We start from the raw sequence: 18,812 nt of genomic DNA, 5'->3' as shown, positions 1-18,812 counted from the left end.
ACTGTCAATAAGACAGCAGTAGGATTTTTATGGAAGCATGGGGCAGGAGGAGCCATGGGTAGATACGGGAGAGGGGAAAGTTCCTGCTCCAGCTTCCTTTGCTCATGTAGCAGAGGAATTTTCAGGCTCATAAAATGCAGAAAGAATAACCTCTCTCCTTCTGTCAAGAAAAGCTTTGCACTTCTGTTAATTACTTCAACTTCAGTTCTTGAGCACTGAAATGCCCAGTTGTGCAGGCTTTTGACCTACTTGACAGGTAATTTTTACATTTCATGTAGCACCTCATTAAAGGACTGGAGAGAGGGAAGAAGATATTTATCCAGACAAAATATTGAAGAAGATTCTTTTTCATGTCTGTGAGCTTTGTTTCTGGCTCTGTTCTCGTGATTCCTCCAAGCAGAGATTTTTCTGTGCTGTGTCCTTGAAAGCAGAAGGTGTAAAAGACTGATTGCCATGAAAGAGCTTAAAAATGCCAGGTGTAATTCTCATTGCAGTTGGTTACTAGCATGGGATTTGGTAACTAGGCTTCAAAATTTTCAGGCTTTGATGGAACAAAAATGAGAAATACTTTTTTTAATGGATATTTTCTTCATTTTTGCAAGTGCACCTGTTTGTATGTCTGCCTATAGATGAGTGACACAGAAATTAGCTTGAGAGAGGTATTTAAAACTACTGTGTTTAATGCCTTTGCTATTACCTTCTCTACTATAGACTTGCAATCCTTGTCCAGGCATAGCTATTATTGAGAAGTATCCCCTAAAATCATCCTTGTATGGATTAAGAAGTGTTTAAGTGACTCAAATACCTTCTGCTTCTCAGAAAAATATTGATTTTTTTAAAAATTATTTTTCCTCTGCTGCACTCCTCTAACTGTGGAGTGACAGTTCAACTGTTCTGAACAGTTACATGTTTTAAGATGAATTGGTCTGGTACCTGCAGGAAAAAAACATGATGAGGTGGCTTTATGACAAAAAAACGGGAGGAATTATGTAGCTTTAGGCTTTCAACACCTTTGATTGTGGTGTATTTCCATCTCAAAGGTGTGCAGAAAAAAGTGATTCCATGCTGCACTTAGTGCCTCCTCTTTCCAGGTAGAAGTCCGGTTGTGGGTGCTCTAAAAGGAGATTATTTTTGAAGATCTGAACACACCTATGGAGGCCTCAAAAAAGAGTGGGCAGAAAAAAGGGTGAGAGGGACTCTGGGGAGTCAGGAAGGAAGTTCAGAAATGGCAGATGATCCAGCAGAACACTTCAACTTGCCTAAGCGGGATAGAAATCACATTTTAGTCTCAACCTTCAGCTTTGTTTCTTTTCCTGCTCCTGTGGAGTGGTTTACAAAGATCAGGTTCAGTTTTCTCTGTCTATGCTGGGGAAGTGTTTGCCTTCCCTTCCCTGTACAGCTTATTGTCTGTGCTTTTTTGAAAAAAAGATGGTTGCACCATCAAAATCTTGCTGTTATAAATCACCATTTCTGGTGTTTTGTTTTTCCCTTTTTGTAAAAAAGACTATTGGAAGCTTTGAGTTAACTGTGGGGAGGACAAATGTCAGTAAGTTGGTGACTTTGCTTTTTCTTGTGAGAGCTGCCCTGGATTCTTATGTACATCCCAATAACTTCTTAGGTGTTGTAGCTGGCTTCAAAGATAAGAGGGTGAATTGTTAATTTTTTTCTGGGAGAAGTTTATATAAATTCTGAGGAGAATTGCTGAAAAGAAATAGAGGTGGATGATACCTCTGTATTTTTTTTTCTGGAAGGAGGTGAGAAGGTGGTAATACTTTGGTTGGAAATTGGCCACACGTTGACCATCAGGAAATTTATGGTCTTGGCCCATTTGAGGTGGTCTGTGGTTTAGTTGAGTGTTTCAGTTCACTGAGCTGATAGACAGACTTTGATCTTTATAGCTGACCAAATACCAAATTTAACCTCAGTTTGGTCTGGTCTGTGTGTTCAGGTCTGAGGACAGACCAAAGGTGGTACCCTTAGATGTGGTATTTTGTCAGTCTGCTGCAGTAATGGGTAGGATATCCGGGAACAAACTTGGATTTAAAAGTAGTTGTGTTTTATGGTATTTAGGTACCATATTGGCAGCACCCAGCTTGTGCAGGGGATGAGAGTAAGTAAGAGGGAAATTTCCTGGGCAGAGAGTGTGGAATGTGGATGGGAGACGGGTGACTCTTGGTTTTTCTGACCACTTCACTTCTCTCTTCTGTCCACAAACATGCACCTACCAGGAACTGCTCTGAAAGCATCGCACTGTGTGCTGAATAATCAAGTTGAAAAAAAAAGTTTGAAAAGATGATTTGAGAGCTGTAACACAGAAAGTACCTACTTAGGGATATTAAAATCAGTTAAGAGTTTCATATACAAAGTCTCTTCGGATCTTGACTGTTCCCAGAAGTTATCATGAGCCTTTAGCAATAGATTTGTAAGTACACCCTCTAAAACTTAGAAAATCATGTGTTTGAACATGTGCCTTATGCCCAAACACATTGCAGACAATCATAGATGTAGTTTGTTTGAAGTATAAATGCTTAAGAACCTGTAAGAGCTCAGGAACAACTTTATGATGAGTTGGGGGTTTTTATTTCCTCAAGGAGTAGGTCAGAAAAACACGAGTTCAACAGGTTAATCTCAGTGGTATTTTATGGTGATTTGAAAGACAAGCAATTTCTCTGTGGCAAAAATAGTGGAAGGGAGGAGGTAGTGGACTCCTTGCTGTTGCTGGTAACTGCTCATTCAACTTTAATGCTGCCTTTTCCTGTTTATCAGTTACAGTCAAACAAAAAGGAAACAAAAGTATTTGAAATGAAACCACTTGATTTCACTGCAGTTTTAAGGAGTCAGAGTTCACACACAAGTTTTCTGGGAGTTGGAGTTGTTTCAAAACGCAGAACAAAGTCTTAACCTGCAGATTAATCACAAAATCAGTGTAAGGCTACAGATGTTAACCCAGAGCAGTAGAGAAGCTGTAGGTGAGAGGCTATAGTGTGTTTCATGGGTTTTTAGTAATTCAAGTCCATTTGTTCCAATACTCAGATAAAATAGTATTAGCAAAAAAACTGCACAGATTAAAGCTTTTAAAAAAAATTAGAGTTTTTAAATTAGAAACTGACAGTTATCCCTCCCTTCTTCCTCCACAACTTGCAGATGTTACTAATTTTGTAAAATTTAAAATACCCAAGCTTCTTGTCTTCACCATTAGGGAAAATAATTGTTGCTGACAAATGGGGAAATAAATGTACTATGAGGAGCAAATACTGTCGCTAGTATGCTCGTGATTCCCATCCTTGTCAAAGCTTGTTGCCTCTTGGAGCTGTTTTAAATGATAGTGTTTTTGCTCTATTGCTTAAAGCAAGCTTCTGCTTTGTAATGATCTGCTGTGTTAATGTTGCTCAGCACAGGTTGCTTTAAATGACAACTTGAACATGATGTATTTGGTAATTTTCCTAAGCTAAGTTAAATGAGCTAGAACATAAGTCAGAAATTCTGAATTTTGTGTAAACTTTAAAAGCATTCTGTTGCAATAGTACTCTGTAATGCAGTGGTTGTTTGATGTTTACGCATCCTTTTTCTCCTTTTCCTTTCTTCTCCAGTTCCACTCTTATCCTGGGGACCTAGCTTCAATTTTAGTATCTGGTATGTTGAACTAAATGGCATTGATGATCCAGATGTGGTCCAGCCATGCCTCAACTGGTACAGCAAGGTAGGCCTGCATTTTAGATGCCTGTTTGTTTGAAGATTCCTAGTCTCTGAGTCTTGTGAAACTTCTCTTACTGGAGTGATGTGACCTTTTCATTCCTTGAATATCAGCTATTAAAACAGCAAACACGCATAGTTGAAACCATGTGGCTGACTTTGACTCTAAGGGAAACTTTTTGGATTTTATCTGTTTGTTCTCTTTGGAAAACTGACAAAACAGCCCTGAGAAACCCCAAAACCATCAGCATCACCCAAAAGATCTGCCCAGTAGACATCACAAGAAGAACATAAAAGAAAGGAACACTGAGTCAAAGGGGATAATACTAGTAAAGTAGTATTTGTATTGGAAGGGAAATGAATCTTAACAAAACCAGATTCCGTTTCTCCCTCTTCTTGCCTTCTGATTAGTCATTCTTTTAACATGCCAGTCCCTGAAGTCCAGAGCCTTTTGGGTTACAGATGCAGCTTTTGTTACAGGGTATAAAAATGATCTTTTTTAAAGAGAATCCATGTTGGTGTCTTTCCTGTTACAGTTCCTTGTACTTTAACTGTTTCCCTCTTACTGTCTTTTTGCTGAAAACCTTGAAACAGAGTGGAGTTGATGTCACTGGACTGTGAGATGAGTTGATTTATGGCATTTGTAATTTCGACAGATAGAAAGTTCAAAGGGTTCCAAACTTTATTTTTATAACCTGTATTCAATTGAGTATGAGAGATGACTTTCCTGTGGGAGGGAAGTGCACACTGACAACCAGAACTCATTTTGTTGCTGCATTTTGTGCATTGGATCTTCTGGAAAAATTGAGGAAATTCATATGGTGTTGCAGAAAAGACATCCCTCCCAGCTGAGTAGGACTGAGTACTGGAGCAGTGTATCTCTGCTTCCAGAAGGAAAAACTGAAAAGGGGATAGAGATGGTGTGTGGTTAGCACTGAGACTCCCACACCAGTTTATGGTGCTGCCAGAATGGTGAAGAAGCCATGTGACTGTGGTGTCTGGCTCATGCCCATTTACACCAATACCATGAGCTGCTTTGTGGAGGATTTAAATAACCAGCACAGTGTGGAAGTTGTCTGGAGCTTCTTTATGATCCAAGCGGTGTTGTGGTCATGACTCAGCTGATGATGGATGTCCAGTTCTGAAAAGTCCAGTTGACAGAAGCTGCTGATGGTTTTCCATCTGCTGGCTCTGCACATGGTGGTGTGTCTGGCAGTTTGGACCAGTTGCTGCAAGCAGGAAGCTCTGATTTTTATTTATTTTTTTTTGGTCAGGAGCCATATAGTGATGATGTCTGCATCTGTTTTGTTCCATCTTATCCCATGGAATCGGCACTTTTCCTGGTCAGCATTGTGTGTAGTGACAGCTTCTTCAAGGGGTGCCAGCATTGTTCTCCTAAAGCTTGGAGCCCCAAAGCAGCAATGCAGAGACTTAGTCACGATGGTTTGGGCTCTTCTAGGATCCCTTGCCAAGTTTCTGGTGATGAGTGCATCTGTCACTGATGTTCTCCTCTCTCACAGAGGAGAGGCCACTGTTGCTGGATCTGCAGAGGAGGATGTGCTGACCCATATTTAGGGAAGGGCAGAAAGGGTTGACCTGTTTATTTCAGTTCTTTGAGATGGTGGGAATATTTTCATGTGTGTTTTTGGAAATCTCAGAGGCTTTGAAGCGTAATAATTCTTTACTGCCTGTGACATCAGATGAGAGGAAGGTTCTACACCACGTTGCCCATCTTTTTAGTTGTGTACCAACAAAATCTCCCTCTCCTTTGGGGAGTGGAGTGGGCCATAATGGATAAGGACTGAAACATTCCTCAGTGCTTTCTCCTTGTTGTCCAGCTCAGCCTACTGCCTCCAAAAAGCCTCACCTCTTTTTGCTGAACAGTGGACGTACTTCAGCACCTGAGAAGGGGCATTTTATCACTGGGTGCCACTTCTGATAATGAGCACATAAGTATTTTTAATTCTATGAGTGTATTTCACAGTGTTGATGGCTTAGTCTCATGCTCTTGTTACGTTTTTAACCATAGGAATTATTTACAGCTTGAGATCAAAGACATTATTTGGGTTGTTGTCTCTTTAAACCTGGATGGCAGCATTTAAAAGGAGCCTTTTATATACTTTTTATACACTTTTTTGCTTAAAGCAAGTTTTTACATTTGACTTCTGAAGTACTACTATGGTGTCACTTGAATATAAACTTTTATATTGCATTGAATGGCTAAACTCCATCCAAGTCATTCTGTGTTATCTAAGCCAAGTCCATCAGTCATGAGAGGCTCAATGGAAGGGAAGAGGTTCCCTCCCAAGTCTGCATTTTGTCTGATTTCTAAACTGGAGGATCTGAAAATGCAAAAGCGGGTTGTTCCTGGTGTGCAGCTCTCTATTTGCTTGCTATCCCTTTGAACAAAAAATCTAATTTGCTTTTGGCCTTGACTCGTGCAAGTGAAAATTTGCTTAAAAAGAGTGTCTTAGGTATCTCTTGGAAAGAAAAAAAAAGGAGTTGTTTTTTGCCAGTTGTGCTGTAAAACTATTTTAGCTTTAATATTGCTTTGCTGCAGCCTTGCATTCTTATCGGTACGTGTCCTTGGCCTTTATGTGGGCTGGGAACTGGTTTTCTAAAAATGCATAGTTCTGGCTATTTGCAGCTGTGAAATACTGATGGATTAAGAACTAAAAATACAGCGCATGGCCGTGTTTCTTTTTAGCCGCTTCAGTTTATGAGATTCTTGCTATCGAGCCATTATTTTCAGATCACTAATTTTTGTTGAATGTCAGTGTTAGTTCCAGGTTTTCAGAAAGATTTATTCATTTAAATACCATAAACTTCACTTTTAGCAGTAGTGTCCATTTAGGAGTAAAATCTTTTGTCTGTACTTTGATCAGTCTTATAGGTTCTTGAAGCTGCATTTGCTTTTTACCACAGTAGTTGTGTGTTAAAGATAGAAATTGCAATTTTTTTTTTTTTTGCTTTAAAGCCTTAGAATTTAGGCTTGAAAAGTCTATTTAAAAAAGTCATTCTGCTACTTATCAACTCTAAAATCTGTGTTTCTTATGCATCTTGTTAGCAGCTTTGAAAATTGTAGCTCTTACTCAGAGTTTACTACTCCCTCGTGTGTCTGTGCCAGGATGTTTGACCCCGCGTGGGTTTTCTCTCACCTTTCTCACCCCTTCCCACAGCCGAGTGGGAGATGGGCAGCTGTGGCTCATCCGTGGTGTGAAAGCAGAGGTTCTGCTTCAGGAGGCAGGGAAATATTTAAAAGTTAAAACTTTGGCGTGCACAGAAATCCTCGGTTTTGATCCCCAAGCCTCACGAACCCACAGGATTTGGGGTCAACCTTCTGTCTTTCCGTGGCAGGAGTGCTGGTCATTGCAAGTATTCCCATTCTCGCAGCTTTTTTTTTTTTCCTTCTGCTTCTAGAAAAGCTGTGACCTACTTACTCTTCTAAATTATTTTGTTATGTAAGAGTCATACAATCAAATTATGTAACGCTGATAGCGAAGGCTTTTTCCTGCTCCGTGCTTCGTGTAGGCCTCGAACAGCAGGGCCAAGCAGATGGGGGGGGAAATAATGGTCACCCCAGAGATCTGGGACACTGTGCACTCTCTTCTTGTATGCTTATTAAATTGGGTGATACCAAGTTGTATAATTTCTATACTGTTGGAAAGTAAATGCCTGCACAGCTTGTAATGTCTCTCTCACAACGTTCCTATGTGAGCTCACGAGCCATTTGTGCGGTGTGGATAAGAGATCCTGTCTGTGGGCAGGTTCACAGGTAGTGCTGGTCAAAGGAAAAATCTCCATGTCTCAGAGGTTTTCTTGTGTTCCAGTAGTACCGTGAACAGGAAGCCATTCGCCTTTGCCTAAAGCATTTTCGGCAGCACAACTACACCGAAGCTTTCGAGTCGCTGCAGAAGAAAACCAAGATTGCTCTGGAGCACCCCATGCTGACAGACCTGCACGACAAACTGGTGTTGAAGGGGGATTTCGATGCCTGTGAAGAACTGATAGAAAAAGCTGTGAATGGTAAGAGAATCAGAGGAATCTGATTCATTAATTAAAAAAAAAAAGCGTATTGAAATATTACCTTTTTTTGAATGTTAATGTGCTTAGTAGTAGAATTGGCAGGTCCATGTGTTGTTTCATATCTGGTGTGGTGTGCTGTCAGCTTTTGGACTTGTGAGTGTTTGTGTGATGAAGGATAAAAATTCATGAAATCTCTTATCACTGCTACTTCTGGAGTCTCTTTCCCCCAGCGATGACAACGAGGTGCACTTGAGTGGGTAAAGACAAGTTCTTAATGTACGTGTTGGCAAGCTGAGGGTGGGCTTAACTGTCAGGAAAGTCACTGGAATGGTGAGCAGGGAAGCAAAAGACTGGAGTGCTCAGTGGTGATCTGGATCATGGTTTCTGGTTGGAGCTCACCACTGAGTTGGTGTTCAGGCAGAAGTTTTCAGCTGTATTTGGATGAGGATGCTCTCTGCTTATGGGGGAAATAATGGTTGGAGAATGGTGTGGAAGTCAGCGACTGGAGGCAGCCTGTTTTCCTTTGCAGAGTGGGACCTTGGCAGGGCAGTCAGTTTCATTGGAACCACTATTAATTTTTTACTTGGAAGCTTTCTACTTAAAAACACGGTGTATAAACAGCTCTCAGCTCCTAAAAGGAGGGAGATGCACTCTCTGTTGATCGAATGGGATACAGAAGGAGTGGGGCTGTTGCACTGAAGTGACTCTTGAGACCTGTGCAGCAGTTTTGGATTGCAGCCTGATAAAAGAGAGGTGCTATTGGCTTTGGATGTAGAGCTTTTTGACACTGTGCAGTCACTCGTTATGGGAAACTTGTACTGGCATAAGAGGAAAACTTTGTGTCTGATGCCAGTAGAGTTAGGGACTTAGTGAACCAATTTCATGGATAGCTGGCACCAGAGATGTTGTTCTGTAATTCTGGGCTAATCAGTCATTTTGTAATACCTTTGGATAGATGCCGGTGTACCTGCTTGACTCCCATCAGTGTGGTTTGTTCCACTGAAGCTGGAAGTGGTTCTCAGAATGTGATAGAAACGATAGCTTTAAAATCAAGGGTTGTCTTCCATGAAAACCCACCATCTTTTTGTGACTAAGCTGTTCAGCTGAGCAGTTTTAAGGAGCTTATTGCAACAGGTCCTCCGAAACTGCAGTAAATAGTTTTCTATGGGTTTGGCTCAAGGTTTATCTTCAGACAGAACAGCTGAGACCTGCCCTGTGCTAAACTCCAGGAGCAGCTACAAGTGTAGAGACTGAGAATTGCCATGTTCATCCTCACCCTCCTGAGACAGCAGAGTGTTGGCTGGGATGGGAGCGTGAACAGCTTCCTGCAATGCAGGGGCATTTTGCAGCTGGCAGCTTCCTCCTGAATCTTCAGGGCAAGGGAGGATGCAGGCTGGAAAAGCAGCAGGGAGCTGTTGCTGTCTGTGTCTCAAAGACACGAGTGCCTGGAGGGAGCTGATGAGCCCACCACGATGCTGCAGCAGCCAGAGGAGTGCTGTGTGCTGATGGTGATGATTTTATCATTTCCTCGCTCTGCTGCCTTGGCCATGGCTTAATCTCGGTGCCTGGGGTCTGTCCTCTTTCCACTTCATTGCAAGCTGGAGTGGAAATGATTTCTTGAATGGAATTTCACTCAAAGTCTTAGACTGTGCTGAAAAAGTTCCCTCAAAAATGAAATTTTTTCTTGGGCGCTAATGAAGTGAGTGTTTGTAGCCTCATTTTTTGAGCTGTTATATCTTAATTTCCTTTACTACTTAATGTATGCTGAAAGTGGGGCTGCTGTCAGCAGTGCTCTGCTTTTCCAGGTGTGGAAGTACTGGCCTGGTAGAAAACTGTAGGTCTTGTATTGTTCTGTCTGACAGACACTTGTTTCTTGTCAGATTTGATGTGGATAATCCTCCTTCCCTGATTTTTGTAATCATGTCCCTTTGTGGAGGCTGAGGAACTCGGCATCACTTCAGTGAGCTGGAGGAATATTCTGTAGCTTGTTTTATCAGCCCATTTTTTGTTCCAGCAAGTATAAGAACCAAGTCTTGGTAGTAACAGACGGTGGATAATTTAGCAAGAGAGTCTCCAAGAGCATCATTAGGTTTTGTCACTGCTTCTGAGGGACAGGAAAATATGCATGGGGATGTTTATTTAGCTTCATTTTAATCTGGCACCTGGGTAGCTGAAGTTAAATGCCAGCATACACATCTCCCATCGCTCTGTTGGTCATTCTTAATGATTTTGCTTGTCTTGGAATACATTAACCTTCCTTCCCCCATCCTCCTGCCATTCTTTATGCTGTCTTCAGCTTTAAATGTACCCGTTTGAAGCTCTGTCGCCTCCCAGCACCTTTTGGAGAGAAGTGCTATCCATCCCCAGACACCGAGGCTGCATCCCATATTTGCTTTAAGCTGACAGGACTGCGGGTTTTCACTAACTGGGTCAATCCTGCCCTTGCTCAGGACAGTGTGTCCCTGGCACTGGTGCTCGTGCTGCCACATGGCAAACCCAGACAGGGAGCTGATCAGGCTGGGATGGGGGAGAGGACAGGACAAACCTCTTCTGATAACCACAAAAACCCCCAAAACTACGGCTGGAATAATTTATCTGAAGTTGTGGCAGTCAAGGTGCTGAGTGTTACTGGTGCTTAACAGCTGGATTCTTCTTGGTAGGATGAGAATAGAGGTTTTCAGCCTTCAGCATATTCTCCTACACAATCCTACTCCCTGTGGTTTTCCACAGTTACCTGTCCTTGCTCTGTTCTGCTTCTCTTGAGCTCCCCAGCATTTTCTGAGCAGCCTGATCTGGTGAGAGGTGTCCCTGTCTATGGCAGGGGGGTTGGAACTAGATGATCTTTAAGGTCCCTTCCAGCCCAGGCCATTCTATGATGATTTTACCATTTTACTTTCCTGGCAGCTCTGTTGTGAAGTCTCAGTATCTCACTGCTTAGTCTCTAAGGTGTGGGTGTTCTTACCACTGAGCTCTTGTCTGATGTGTTGTTTTTCCAAATAAAAGAGGATTAACTTTAGTCCTGTGTCTGTGTAGTGTAGCTGAAGTGTAGAGTTAATTGAGACATACAGATCCTTAAATTATCCCTGAAATCGTTCAAAGAGCGACTGTTCTGTTGCAGACTGGGCATGAATATGTGAACTCCTGACCGCTTGCTGATCTGGGAGTTCATTGCCTTAAAGGCACAAACAGAAGTGCAGTGAGGTTGACAGAGATACTGCACACTCAGTTCAGCCTAAAATGTCTTCTGGAGAGGCTGATATTTGCAGTGGTGGGTATTGACAAAGTGCAACGCTCTGCATCTCTGGCGGGCTATTTCCATAGGCTTAGTCATGTAGAAAAAGAGTAGGTGGTCAAGAATTAGTGCTGGCAGAGCTAACTCTTGTTCTTTTGCATTGCTAATGATGAACGCTGTCTTCCACCTCACATCACCAGATGATTTCTTTTGAGAGCTCGGTGGCAGGCAGCCACACTTTTCCCGCAGATTCTTTTGACTTGTGCGTTACACTTAGAAAATGGGCAAATGGAAACTCTGGCAGCTGCCTGACTTCCTCTCAAAAAGAAAAGGTTCCCTAAATCTCAGCTGGTTCACAGACTCGGTTCAAATGCTTCACATTTGGATCCATTCCTATAGCTTTCGGGCCTATATTATTGAAGGGAAAAATCTGCTTAATATTCCTACGGAGAGTATGTGGAGTGCAAATTGCTTGGTTGAGCTGCTCGCAACTCCTGTAGACATGGAAAGCTGCTTGGAATGGGTGGAAGAACTGCTTGTTTCGTATTAGTATTCCAGGGACTGAGGTGTTCCTTCTGGCTCTGCTCGTGTCAGTGTGTGACATGTGTTTATCTGGTGACAAGTCAGCCCTGCGCGACAAACGAGAAGTTGTGATGCACAGCCTGCAGGCTCCAGTGTCTCCCAGAACTCATGATTCACAGGAACAGGATGCACAGGAACAATTGTATTCCCCTGGAAGCTCTAGACAGACACGTATACCTGAATTTTACCATCTAATATTGCTTGGATTTGCTTCTGAGAAAGCTGTTCTGTATATTGGGATGTGTGGAGGGGAGAGACTGGCTAAGGATCCAAAGCCTCTGGGAAGTAAATGTAGGGTTTGTGTAGAAGAGGGATAACTTACATGGATTTGAGAGCAAAAAACCTTTTTTCATTTTTATGAAGAACAAAGTGCAAGAAAATATTACAGCTCTGCGGCTGGAAAAAAAGGTGTGTTTCCTTTTTTCTCCCAAGTCTTGAGGAAATTGTCAACTAATGGCTGGATTTTTACCTGGCAGCACGTTTTTCTCCTTCAGTTTTTCTTTAGAAGGTGTTTTGTGACTCAAAAAGCCTCAAACTGTATTTAGATGTTTTGGCTATTTTTCTTTGGTTTGAGAAAAATCTTAAAATCTCAAACCCCAACTCCCAGAAATTTTTGGCTAAATATAATTCTGAAGGTTTTTCAGCCATTAGCAGTGAAGTGAATAGATTTCAAAAACTCCTGTCTGGAGATCTGTGTTGTCTAAAATATCCCAACTTTATGCAGCATGCTCCTCATTGGTTTCAGCAGGTTAAATATTTTTGTCCTCAATGTTTGTTCTAATCCTTTCTGGGTAACCTGCAATTGGCTGGCAAAATAAAGACCTGGGTTATCAGGGAGGCAGAATTTACCAAGCTTTAACCACCATGAACTCAGTGTTGTTACATCCAAAATGCGTCACGACTTGCTGCAAAGGGCTTGAAAATAGTACAAAGTCAGTTTTTTGGCTGTAATTTTAGTAAACATGGACATTGAAGTGAGAGGTCTCCGGAGCGAAGGAAAACACTTCATTTAAAAACTTCCACTCGACACTTTTTTTTTTTACAGGAGTCTTGAAATTTATTTTAAACTCCTGATTCATAGGGAACAGCTGACAGACCTGAGCAGGCCTAGATCTGATCCTCAGTGCCTCACACAGGAGCTTTGGAGACCTTTTGGTCAGCAGTGCTCTCCTGACAAGGAACATAAGGAGTGCGCTGGCGGAGGTCTGGTGTCGGGTACAGAATCCACCTAGAAATCCTCCTTTTTTTTCCCTGGTGGTGTCAGACAGGTGGTGATTCAGCTTCCAAAACAAGCTGCTGCTGGTTTGCAATGCAAGTAGAGTGAATGTGGAACTGCTTCCAGCAGAAGGAAACATTTCTGGGAAGCAAGCTGGAGTATTTCCAAACCAATGTCCCATGGAAGACAAGAAGCATTATTAAAAGAGGCTGAAGGCACAGTAGGGGAGAAGTGTCATATCTTGACAAGTGCAGCCTGTGGGTGTAGAGCATGGGAGAGAGGTTAAATCACCCTTTCAGATCCTATGTGGTGTAATTCATCCTTTAGAGCTATTTATGTCCAATTATCTATTGGCTGCCATCGGGATAAATACGGTTTTGGTTTCTGTCTTGCAGACCTAAGGCTGTAACGATAACCAAAACGCTGCATTTCTGTCTGGGTTTGTGGCTGAGTCACTGTGGGATTTCTTACAGCACATGCATTTGTTCTATTAGGGCTGGTTTTTCTGAATCAGAATTCATGAGAACTCGAGCTTCCAGCCTCTCGTGTGTTGTCCCAACTTCATAAATGCTGAAGAAGTGGGAGTTAAGAACCCTGCTATTAAACCCAAAATAAACCACTTTTCTTTCTACATACGTTGAGCAAACTTCGGGCTTTCCTCGATTACCTAATGTGTGGAGAGAGCTGATGGTTTTGGCTCTGAGGTGAAAGTAAAATCTGCCCTGTTTTCAGAATATTTATTTGGAAAAACTTGCACAGCTGAGTTTATGGAAGTTTCATATTTTCAGACCAAACTCATTACCTTTCAGGAGCTCTTCAGTGCCCTTGTTTTCCTGCTAGATGGTCTCTAAATAGAGCATTCATCTTCTCCCAGGAAATACTTGCTGGCTTGGGTTTTAATTAAAACCTGGATTTCAGTCACGACAAACTACAGGATGCCAGGAAACACTTTAAATTTTTTTCTGAACCTTGTGTCATGCTTAACAAAGATTTTTACCTTTTTCTAAATAAATAGGGATGTGTTCAGTAAGGATCATTCTTTTTTTGCCTCTGTACCTACAAAGGGCTTTTGTATAAATGAGTGGAGGCGTTTATCATCTCATAAATTCCTATTTTTTTTTTTCCAGGTAAAGCATTAATACAGCAGAAACACTTGTCAGGAGGAGCTTGTGTGTTGAGATGGTGGGTGATGGGTGGGATGTAGCTAGGCAAACAGTGCTCAGGTGGTCTCCTAGTTTGTTGTGCTACAGAAGGTGAGGTAGGTGTTCAGAGGAGACATTTGAAGAACAACAGCACCAAGTTCCCCACCTGCCAAGCACTTCCCAGACTGGAGAACAGTCCCAGAGGGTGTGGGTGTTAGTCTCGTTTACAGAAAATTGGTGTTTATGTGATAGACTGATAACATCTAAACAGGATTAGGAGCTGGCCTCTGGGCGCTGAAGAGGTGGAAGGCACAAGGGGAGTGTGGATAAAGTGCTGCTCACAGAAATGCTGCACTTGGCACATCTGGCCCAGGATCTAATGCCTGTTCTCTTGCTCTTCTTGCTTAACTCTCTGAAGAGAATGTAAACTATTATTTTGTTTTTCATCCAGCATTTGGTTGTCCCATATCACAGCATTTAAACAATCTGCTCTGCTTCCCTTTTCTTCTCAGATGAAGCTCCAGAGATGCTGTCTGACCTAGTTTTAACTTAACGTGTGCTAAAATGGTTGAATTTTATATGCACTGGCAACTTTCCTTTTGCTTAAATAAGGGGGAGGGATTCTATTCTTAATTAAATGCACCACACTGGGGATTTATAGACACTTGGCACGACCTGGCAGGCAAACTGGATAATTCCTGATTGATCTAGTAGCAAGTATTCTTTTTATTTTAGTGCTTGCACATTTAGTTCATTAACAAACTAACAAAAGTTTAACAAACTAACAAAAGTTTTACAAACTAACTGACATATAATGGAGAATTCACTGAAAATGAAGGCTTTGGAGTAGCATACTGGATTCAGTTAGTCTGAAGTTACCCACAATAAGTGATTTTGCGATAATGGAAGGCTAAATGTTTTATCCAGTAAAATTTTTGTTTTGCAGATGGTTTATTCAATCAGTATATCAGTCAGCAAGAATACAAACCTCGCTGGGGGCAGATTATCCCCAAAAGCACCAAAGGTAAGGACATTTCTTAAGATAGAACTCATGTACTGCCAGTTCTGTTTTGTTCCTTTGAGAATATTGAGCAAGAAAATGATGCAAGAAAGTCTCCTCTAAGAGAGTTCTTCTAGGGAATGGTTTCTTCTCTGAAAAAGTTGCATTTGTCTGCAAAAATGAGTGAAATTCAGTCTGGTTGAGTAAGGAACACTGCAGGAATACTAGTTGTAACTTCAGGGATAGATGATCAGTTTAGTAACAAATCCCAGAATACTGGTTGAACGTGAGAACAGTTATCTGTGTTACTGGATTTAGCACATGGAATTGATGTAACTTCAACTTCAAGTGAAGAGTTGGCAAATAAATGCATTATCTTAACAGGGAATATTTAAAATGAGATGAATCTTTTGAAATCTTGATCTATTACACAATAAATCCAAACTGCAGAATCTTTTCCATTCCTCTCTGCCTTGCGAGGAGATTTGTAGCAGCATCCCTGACTCCTGAGTACAAAAATCACTGTCATGGAGCAGATGTAGGATCCAAGGTGACAATTGCCAGATGTGGAGCACTGTCCACAAGCCCCTTGGGAAGGGTTATCTGTGGATAGAACAGATCTCTCACCCAGCAGAATCCTGGTTTTCTTGCTAATGCTGATTGCCATGGATGGCACCTGTCCTGAATGCTTAAGATACATAAAGTGGTTGGAAAGATGCTTTAATTGGGCAGTTGGAATTGTTTTACATATGAGAATAACCAGTGTGAAGCTGGCTGTGGTCTATCTGCATCACCTCCTACTCCCATCCCAGGGCTTCATTTCCCTGTCATTTGAGTATCTGCTCTCACACTCAGCTCTCAGGTGGGGAGAGATGGAAGGGGAGCCAAAGGCTGGCTGTGTCCTCCCTGCTGGAGAGCTGCAAGGACAGCTCAGAGCTCTTTTGTGTGCACTGAGTGCGTCAGGAATGCTGGAGCTCCTTCCCAAGGCACTGGAAGTTGCAGTAGTTATTTTACTCCCTGGACTGTCAGTCACCAGATAATTGAGTATAAAACTTTTGTACAATTTTATAATGCACAAAAGAATATTACCTGGAAAAGGTGGTGTGTTAATTTTTAAACACAGATGAGTTACTAAATTCCTCTGCTTCCATGTTGAGGTTGTATCTTACTTTGGTTTAAAAATCTTACAATGGAAAAACTCTCCCTTCCCTCTTCTTTTGAAGGTGACGGGGAAGACAGTCGGCCAGGAATGAGAGGTGGCCATCAGATGGTCATCGATGTGCAGACAGGTGAGTAGTTGTTACATTTCTTAACTAAATTATTTAATCAGCTACTTTCCAGCTTAATATACAGATGTATTTTTCTTCAGAGACTGTTAGCTTCAGGTTTTGAGGAAACAAATTTGTACTTTCCAATAGTTGGATTAAAAGCTCTGCTTCCTCTCTGGAGCCATATTCCAGCTGCCTTTCCCCTTCTTCCTTATTAATTCTGTGTTATGCCTTAGCCATTGTCTTGACTTAACTAAGAAATGAAGAAAATTGGTTTTAATTTTTTGTTCCTCCTACCATCTTAGAGCAGGAGTTCAAACAAGAGAAGAGAAATTAGGGAGAATAATTTCCTTACCTGCTGCAGGCTGTGCTCAAGCTATAGATCTGATGTGTTGAAACATTCCCTGTATTTTGGTTGGACTGGTTTCTAATTTCTACAGTGTGCAAGGAACTCCTGTTAAATATAATTCTTTAGACATCTTTTGCAAAAATGTTTCCTGTAGCACTTTAAAGAATGGTTCAGTCTCTGTTTCAGGGAACCTGCAGAGAAAAGAAAGTGGGGTGGTGTATCAGGAGCAGTTACAGTGATTGTTGTCGTGCGTAATTTTGTATATCTTTGTCTGTTATTTAATCAGATTTCTGTGGTACGTCAGTGCTTACTAAAATAAGGAAAGCATCTGCCTGAGTCTTTGCTGTGTGAGTGAAAGGATTGTTCTTAGGAAGGGAGAAACAAGATCAGGGTGTGGGTATTGGACTGGAATATAGGGTGGCATTGAGGGAGTTGGCAAAAAAATGCCCATGGCCATATCTGTTGTGGTCACAGGACGGGGACAGAGCATGTGACAGGATAGGACCTTCCAGAGTAATTTGCTAAGTCATAGTGAACAAGCAAAAATCCCAGCAGTAGCTGCAGCCTCTGGCTTTTGCTCAGAGTAGTTACTGCTCTGGAGGAAGCACTTGAGTTATTCTGTGTATGAGAGTAAACTTTTTCTATTTGGTGGCAGAGGTTTGAGATTGATTAGAACAAAACGCTGCTGGAGGATTTGCTGGTGTTTGTCTGTGGAGAGGCTGGGAACGCTCCCTAGTGGCCTCAGGAATTAGTAGTGAGTGTCTCACAAGAGCATGGAAGAAACATGATCCTTGTCAACTTGGAAATGATAGTACTGCAGACCTCCTGAAAATAAAATATCCATGGTAGTGTGAGCCTTCCTTTCCATTCCTCTTGGCTTTCTTTAGTCCCAGTGAGGTTGTTAGCTCTGCCTTGGACTCTGCTTTAAGAAGGCAGTAAAACCCACCTATATTTTTTTTTTTATTTCTTAAAGTATTTTAATATATTTTGTATATATTATATATACACTTGATATATTTATGTATTTTATATATATTATATATTTGTATGTACTATATATTACAGATATTTATATATTTTACAAATATATAAAATATATATAACTTTTTTCTCTACTTTTTTTTTTTTACTTGTACAAAAGTGTCTGGAAAGCACCCACAGAAGTGGAGTCCTGGTGTGGGAGGACTGGATGTCCCTCCCTCTCTCCTGCTGGTCCTTTCTTGCTGCAGCTCTGTTCAGTGGGGCTGGGATACCTTCCCAAAGATTCCCTATTTGGGAAGTTGTTCTTAGTTGCATCCAGGTGCACTGAAGCTTGTAAAAGCTGAAATGTTTTTACGATGATCAGTTTTGCCATTAAACTTGGCTTGTGACAGGCCAGGGGAGGTTCTTGGAGCTGTTACTCATTGCTGGTTGCTAGAGTTTTCCTTTTGAATATAAGTAGAGTTTAATGAGCTGGTGGGAATTTATCCAGCTATGTCAGGATGCATTTTACAGACTGGAGCTGGAAAGCTCTCTGGCTAACCTTGGGCAGGTGCAGTTTTAATGGAAAAGGGAGCAGTGGTGAACTCCTCCCTTCAAAGACATCCTCCCTCCTTACTCTCACACTTGCTGAGTGGGTTTTCTTCAGAAGGAAAATCGTCTCACTTTGCACTCCTTGTTAGAGGAGTGAGATCCTTCTCAAAACTGAGTATTTTCTTCAACTTTAGTCTGTTGGAAATGAACTGAAACACGAAGATCATACTTACAGGGACATGCTGAAGTTTCATATCATGTAGAATAAATGTTGGAAGCAAATTTTCATCTCTGATTGCCAGACCTGCTGTAAGTTAATAGGTCCGTGTTTTGATTAACCTCAAGGAAATTTTAACCACTTATTATTGACTAGAAAAATAATTATAGTTTAATATTACTGAGCCTGCTGGATGCACGTGCTGGTGTTAGGATAGAGGATATGGGTTGGTAAGTAGCTAGATCTTAAGTTGCTGATAATGCATGGAGTCACTGAGACTGTTTATCAGTTTCAGGTAGAACATGGATTAACTTGTTCTAAACTGCCTTTTAGCATGGTTTATCTTTCACTTAGAGTAGGCTGAAAGTAGCTGAAAGAGCAATTCTGGCATCTCTCCTGGCAGCCAGTAGCTTGTGCTGGAGCTCATTTCCATCTGATACTCCTGTTCTTAATACCTTCAACAGCTGACTGAGAGTTCTTGGGGCTTTGAAAAACTCTTGAGGCAGTTTGAAATGGAATTGTAGGCATTGTGGGATGCAGAACTGAGAATGCAGCCTGGTGTCTTCCTATATTAA

At 41.5% G+C, this 18,812-nt stretch overlaps 1 protein-coding gene and 1 long non-coding RNA gene across 4 annotated transcripts in view; one reads left to right on the top strand and one right to left on the bottom strand.

Annotated features, from left to right (window-relative positions):
- The window catches only part of MKLN1 (muskelin 1), a 94,257-nt gene that overhangs the window by 25,748 nt on the left and 49,697 nt on the right, over positions 1–18,812 (top strand). For all 3 annotated transcript variants that reach the window (XM_085082032.1, XM_085082051.1, XM_085082042.1), the window contains exons 5-8: positions 3,591–3,700; positions 7,527–7,719; positions 14,838–14,915; positions 16,115–16,180. In XM_085082032.1, coding sequence (XP_084938158.1) covers positions 3,591–3,700; positions 7,527–7,719; positions 14,838–14,915; positions 16,115–16,180 — 447 coding nt within the window. The remainder of the gene's footprint in view (positions 1–3,590; positions 3,701–7,526; positions 7,720–14,837; positions 14,916–16,114; positions 16,181–18,812) is intronic.
- LOC146443067 (uncharacterized) lies at positions 16,174–17,004 on the bottom strand. The gene is made up of 3 exons (XR_014856448.1): positions 16,820–17,004; positions 16,515–16,699; positions 16,174–16,412 (listed from the first exon to the last, which is right to left on the bottom strand). It is a non-coding gene; the product is annotated as an uncharacterized LOC146443067 (long non-coding RNA).

Source organism: Lichenostomus cassidix, chromosome 1Aa (assembly GCF_008360975.1).
Source record: "Lichenostomus cassidix isolate B80296 chromosome 1Aa, HeHo_3.0, whole genome shotgun sequence".
NCBI classification, from domain to species: domain Eukaryota; kingdom Metazoa; phylum Chordata; class Aves; order Passeriformes; family Meliphagidae; genus Lichenostomus; species Lichenostomus cassidix.
The sequence above is the reverse complement of the archived record's forward strand: the minus strand, read 5'-3'. Positions and strand labels throughout refer to the sequence as shown.